We start from the raw sequence: 6,459 nt of genomic DNA on the forward strand, positions 1-6,459 counted from the left end.
GGCTGTCATAAACTGTTTTATCCATTAGACGAACTCAGAATAGTTTTGAAGGTGCCTCGAGTTTTCGAGGTGGTTGTTCGCCAACCAAGAGATGTCTCTCTCGGCTTATCCCTCCAACCGAGTTTTGATTTCCGCTACTGTGTTTAGCATCACCTTTTTTTCAAACGAGTGTTTTACTGAGGATTCTTCACTCACAACCTGTCCAAGCCAACGTAATCTTTGTACTTCTTTATTTTTAACTACTCCATGCCATTAACATTCCATTAGGGAGCGAGGGATACTGCTCTTATATCAATGGATTCAGTTCGATTAAAGTTTAAGCTCAATGAAAAGGGACCTCCTTTCTATGCCGAGTCCGAACGGCCTGCCGCTGAGAAGAGAAGTTTTAATATGGTAGGATACCTTACAAATGCAGCCAGCATTAGTAGGGGGATAATCACCGCTGAAAACGTTGTTGATATTCACGGCAGAATTTTAACCCTGGCGTTCGGCGTCAAAGGTGGACATGCTAACCTCTGCGCCACTGTGGCCTCGTGGATCATAGAGCACCGGCATTTTTCTTTAACGCAGATTGGTGTAGTAATTGTATGAATGATCTCTTTCGAATATGACAATTACAGAAATTTAAAGTTTTTTCTGAAAACTACATACATACATATACATTTACAAAATTTTTAGTAGAAAGTCATATTATTTGGAAAAGAAATTTGGCTAACATTTTCTTCTAAAATATGTTCTTTAAAATATGTGCACAAATTTGCACACACTTTTACTGCAAGTCACTTGCGTACTTTATTTGCCAACAGAAGAGAGCAAAAATTCAGGACCTGCTAATTTCGGACGGGAGATTTTTTCCAACTTTGAGGAGATGTTCAATGAAGATCAGCAGTTGTATAAAAATACTAAATTAAGCACAAAAAGCACAAAAAAGACTGAGGTAATTAAAATAGGTGTTTATTGGTAATCTTTACATTTATTTCACAATTACTGACTTTTTAACAAAGTCCATGGCAAATTTTTCAAATGAAGAGGTAATTTTATCTCAACAGCTGTTGTTTTGCAAACTTTGATTGAAAATCGTTCGCGTACTTTTGCTGGCAAGTTTTTTAAAAGGGGTTAATTGGATCTTTCCTGCGAATTTTTTACTGAAAAAGTAAGTTTGTTGCATCTTATATTAACGCAATTTTTTACTCTTAAAAATATTTTCAAAATTTCTTTTTATACGTTAAAAACCTGAAATGTTAATGAACACAGCTTATCTTAGTAAACAAATCATATTATAATGAACACAGCTTATCTTATTCTCATTATTATTGTGAATTATATTTTTCTCCGTCACCCATTGTGATTGATTGTCAAAATGTGTAGGACAGTTGATTCCATTCGTCTTGCTATATGGTTTTATTTTGTCGCGATATTGAATTAAAATTCTATCAAAAATGGCATTTAGTAATTTATTAATAAAAACTCAGCTACAGCAAAGTTTACGGCAGCAAACTCCTTTGGTTTTAGCCACCCGCCAGGGCCATACTATTCGTGGCAAACCTCCCGGTGTAGCCAAAACTCTTGAACAACGTTTGCAAGGTGAGGCTTTTTTTGGTGGGTGGTGTTGTAATCACTTCTCATGTTTGACGGTGCCAAATTTTTGTTTGTAGAAGAAAATAAAGTTGATCCTGAATTAACTACTCGGGTAAATATTGGATTTCCCAAACTGAAGCAGCCACGCTCGGAAGTATTCAGAGATCGTTGGACTCACATTAAGGGACAACGTGCCAATAGCGAGTTGGAGAAGAAGGCAAGAAGTCAACAGAGTATGTATGATTCTTAAGAAAATATGTTGTTATTGTTGCCGATGAAAGACTTCATCGGGTCAATCGTATAATCGGCTACCATGGGATTGCCGCTTAAGAAAAATATGTTAAGCTTTAAGTCAAAGAATTGCGGTAGTAATTCAAGCGGCAGCATTGTTGATGTCCTGGATATTTTCTACTCCGTATGAAGCATTCCTCTCGTCTACTCCGTATGAAGCATTCCCCTATCCACAACCAGCCTGTAGCTCGCAGATCGGAGCACAAGGTTCCAGACTGTGTGGTGCTCACAGTTATACCTTGCCGAGAAGCTCACTGAAGTGGCAATTGATGTGCTCTGAAGCCAACCCAATAGGGTTTCTTACGAAGTCGGATAATCGGTAAATAGGGACATTTATGGTTAAGCGGTCTGATGCCAAAAACAATGCAATGGAGATGTCTATCGAACTGCAGCGAGAGGTTTATAAAAGCAATGGAGATGTCTATCGAACTGCAGCGAGAGGTTTATAAATGCAGTGACGATGTCTATCGAACTGAGCTTCGATTTGAGTGGTGTTCATCATCATTACGAGAAGCTCAGCGTCAAAAGGTTCTGGATATTGGAATGCTTTGTATACAGAGTTGCTGCAATTGCAGTCACAGACATTCAGTAATATCGAGTGGAGAGTCTCAGGGCGGGGCGGCACCAGCTCTCTCTTAAATACTGAGTGCATCTGGTAATGCTAGTTTTTGGCGCCTTTAAATAATCAATGGCCATGAAGACAAATTATTCTATGGACCACAACGAGCTTGCTCACCTATGGAACTTGACGAGCATCGCTACCTCCAGTACAAATGTGATCTGATCTCCCAATTCAGACAATTTATATTTTGCTTTCACACTGTTTTTCTTTGTATTTTTAACCATAAAACATTTTAGTGCTAATTGACTTGAACGAAGTGAACAAGGATTATAACGAAACAACACGTGGTTACGATTTACGTATTATTGCCGACCATTATGGTATATTCCAAGATCTTTTTGGAACAGCATACTTTGTACCAAGAGTCCCTTTGAGCATACAGGTATTTAAGCAACATATTCATATATATCTTATATTAAATGTAATCAAATTTCAGTATCAAGCTGATAAGGATACCCTAATACCCGTATACAATGGCAACATCATAAAACCTTTGGAGGCTAGGAAGGCCCCATTAATGCAATTTGATGGAAGCATTGATCCCATAACTGGTAAGGCACGAAAAGGAGACTCATATTGGACATTGTTGGCCACAAATCCCGATGCTCATTTTAATGGAGACGACAAGGAATATGTTCATTGGTTTGTGTAAGTACAATGAAGATAACGATCCCTTATGGCCAAAAAGATGTAAATGACAAGGTGGTGTAATTCCTGTTTTCAATTTAAATCGAAGCCAAATTCAACACCAATCATGCAAACCGTTCTGATTTTAAACTGTATTTAATATTTGTATAATCCTAACCTTTAAGTGTAGGTCAAGTGAACGAAATGCTTCTTCTGTAATTTTTGATTTTTGGTACTTACATCCTTTTGGCACTCAGGGGACAACATGTATGAAAAATCTCCTTAAATATCACAAATTACCATAATTTTAGTTCGAATATACCCAATGGTGATGTTCAAAAAGGTGAAGTAATTGTCAACTATTTGGCCCCTTTTCCACCCAAAGGCATTGGCTATCAGCGTTTTGTTTTTGTTTTATACAAGCAAAATAAGAAACTAGATTTTAGTTCCATGAAGCTGGCAGATGCGGATTATGTCAATTTAGAAAAGCGTACATTCAGAACGTATGACTTTTATCGCCAATATCAGGATGATATAACGCCAGCAGGTTTGGCCTTTTATCAAACCGACTATGATAAATCTTTATCGAAATTCTATCATGAAGTTTTAAGTAAGAAAAAATCATGTTTCTTTATAAAAAGATATTAATTTTGATATTTTTCCCATTTTAGATTTGAAAGAGCCAATTTTTGAATATGACTTCCCTGAACCCTACTTGGCCGATCAAAAGTTCTTCCCCTTGCGTCAAGCTTTCAACTTATACATGGATCGTCATCGTGACATAAAACAAGTCAACAAAGAGTTTTTGGAACGCAAATTGGCGAAAACACATCCATTTGATGGACCAGAAAAACCATTGCTCTATCCCAATGCCCATCCCATTAAGAATAAGCCATCGTGGTTGCGCACTGAGATTAGAAAGGAACGTCTGAAAATTGGACGCATTAACGACTACTAAATAAAATTCAATATTTGAAGGATAATTAGTACATTTAATATTTGTTGAAATATATTTGCTGGCATAATAATTAAGGCAATAAAATTAATTTACAAAAAATGCAGTTTTGAAAATTATTTGCATTACAAAATTTAGTCAGATATATATACTATTAAATATTTCATCCCATAAGGCTCTGCAAGGTCTTGTATTAAACACAAAAATACAATACGGCCATTATACTGAGGGAAGTAAGATGAAGATAGGGATTTCAAGACAATATTTTTTGAGGTTACTTTTCAATATTTAGAGCGCATGAACAGCCAATTTTGAGCAATCGGACGAACTTTCAACTGTGGGTTATTTGATTCCCACATCTGTTACGCCCGGCAAGTGAGGATGCTGAAGAAATTGAATGTATCGGGAGTCAACTACCTGATAGAAATCCTCAACCTTTCTGAACACTGTTAAAATTTCAGATTTTGTATGGTTTAAGGAAAATGGGCAGAGTTATTTTGTTATTAAAGGCTGGAAAGGACTCGAGTAAAAGAGAATCGTACCGATAAAGTTTACTTCCCTGACCAGCGGCCAAGGCGCTTGGGGGACGAATTTAAAAATCAATGGCCATAACTATATCACGTCGTTCGCTCCTATGGACCAAAACAAGCTAACTCACCTATTGAGTTTGACTAGGAACGCTCCCTCCACATATACGTGTGGCTACATCAACGACGCTTCCCACCTGCCTCCAACGGTACCAAAAAGTCGAATAACAAACAAAAAGGATAGAAATAACAAAAATTTTTGTGCTCTCAAAATTTTACAGTAAATGTCAAGCTGTCAGTATTATTCCAAATACGCAAATAAAAAACCAACCAAAACAAAAATCAGCTGTTTTTCTGCAAATTTTCACTGGACTCGTTCGCGTACTTTTGTTTGCAAATTTTTTAAAGAGAGTAAAATGGATCTTACTCTCGCAAATTTTTACTGGAAAAGTAAGCGAACAGACCTTACATTTATACTTTTTTCCTTACCTTTGCCTTTTTGACCCATTTTGTCATTAGCTTTTATATTTTCATGTAGCGGCTACTTTTTATAATACAGATGACCTTTACAAAACATCTGTTCAAAGTTGCAAATTTCTGCTGGCAAAAAAAGTCGCAGTAGAAATTTACAGGTTCTATATTTTCTAACTGACAAAATTTAATCTCTCTCGCGCTCTCTTCTGCTGGCAAATAAAGAATGCGAATGACTACCAGTAAAAATTTGTGCATATTTGCAAAATTTTTTGAGTTTCCGATCACAGCTATTGTTTTTTGGTAATTTGTTTCATTTTTATTTACTTTTAAAGAAGATTCATGGCAGCAGCCAGTGTTTAGGTACAGAAAACTTGACAAATGAAGGTGTAATTTTACCTCAAGTCGGGTGTTCTACATTAAAAGGTAAGTGCAAAATTTGCGGAATTTGGAAAATCTTGAAAAATTAAAACATTGTATCCTTCCAGTCACCAAGAAGAGAGCAATTATACGTTTCTTAAGTGTTTTGATGGAATCATCCTAATCGGGGAGCTACGATGAAACCAACACCGTTTCTTTGAATTTGTTACGCGCAGTGGGATTAGAAAAAATGAGTGCAAATAAGTCTGCCAATCGTGAAGGGATACAGATATCTTCATCATAACAAAGTGTACGTAGCCGCCACATGACCAAATAGAAAGCTCCCTTAGCCTCAAATCAGTGGTCGTAGCAATTTATCTAGCCACAATATCCATTAGCATTAGATGTTTAGCCCAAGGTAGTATCTTGGTCAGCACTACAAGTGTACTTTTGTAAACGGTGCCGCTTTTGAAATGCATGCTGATGCTCGGCAAATGGAAATTGTCTAACTAGAGGAGGGAGAGGAGTATTCACTCATGCGTCTTGGCTACTGATGAGAAATGGGCGATCAGGCTCCTCCTCTAGCCTTTTCACTTTTGGGTCAATAAATTGACGTTTATTTGCGGAAAATACCTCATAAGCATTTTTTTTTTAAATTGTTTTCCAAGCAAGCAAATAAAAAACCAACCAAAACAATAATCAACTGTTTTTCTGCAAATTTTCACTGGAAGCCGTTCGCAAATTTTTTAAAGTGAGTAAAATGGCTCTTACTCTCCTGAGTGAAATGGCTCTCACTCTCTCCTGTTCTCAATGTCAAGCAGTTTGGTTTTTTTGTATTTTCCAAATATCCATCATTTCCTTTCCCGTGAAGGAAACTACGGCGTAATGCACCTTTAAAGGGGTTTCGGCAGTCATAGCTTCCAATATGTATATTTTACTTTAATTTCTTTTCTTTTTGTTGTAAATTTAATTTTTTTAAATTTTTTCGGCAGAGCTGCTTGCTTTGAAGAAAAATAAAATAATTACCG

The 6,459-nt window shown here is 36.6% G+C and overlaps 1 protein-coding gene across 3 annotated transcripts; it reads left to right on the forward strand.

Moving 5' to 3' along the window:
* The first annotated feature begins 670 nt into the window (after positions 1-670).
* Positions 671-4,169, forward strand: LOC106082705 (large ribosomal subunit protein mL38). 3 transcript variants are annotated; one of them, XM_013245381.2, is made up of 8 exons: positions 671-937; positions 1,005-1,153; positions 1,255-1,584; positions 1,656-1,811; positions 2,728-2,873; positions 2,928-3,139; positions 3,430-3,728; positions 3,790-4,169. In XM_013245381.2, exons 3-8 carry the CDS (start codon positions 1,440-1,442, stop codon positions 4,074-4,076), a joined length of 1,245 nt encoding a protein of 414 aa, XP_013100835.2. In that variant the 5' UTR covers positions 671-937; positions 1,005-1,153; positions 1,255-1,439; the 3' UTR covers positions 4,077-4,169. The 3 variants fall into 3 exon arrangements, with proteins under 3 accessions (XP_013100835.2, XP_013100832.2, XP_013100834.2); XM_013245378.2 differs by having other exon boundaries at positions 1,050-1,153; XM_013245380.2 differs by having other exon boundaries at positions 1,050-1,153; positions 1,369-1,584.
* The last annotated feature ends 2,290 nt before the right edge of the window (positions 4,170-6,459 follow it).

The sequence above is a fragment of the Stomoxys calcitrans genome, chromosome 4 (assembly GCF_963082655.1).
Source record: "Stomoxys calcitrans chromosome 4, idStoCalc2.1, whole genome shotgun sequence".
NCBI lineage: Eukaryota > Metazoa > Arthropoda > Insecta > Diptera > Muscidae > Stomoxys > Stomoxys calcitrans.

Bases quoted from the DNA above. Each gene is read 5' to 3' on its own strand.
- LOC106082705 (XM_013245381.2), top strand. From the start codon at position 1,440: ATGGCATTTAGTAATTTATTAATAAAAACTCAGCTACAGCAAAGTTTA. The intron at 2,874-2,927 runs GTATTTAAGCAA...ATCAAATTTCAG, and splicing joins GAGTCCCTTTGAGCATACAG to TATCAAGCTGATAAGGATAC. The intron at 3,729-3,789 runs GTAAGAAAAAAT...TTCCCATTTTAG, and splicing joins ATTCTATCATGAAGTTTTAA to ATTTGAAAGAGCCAATTTTT.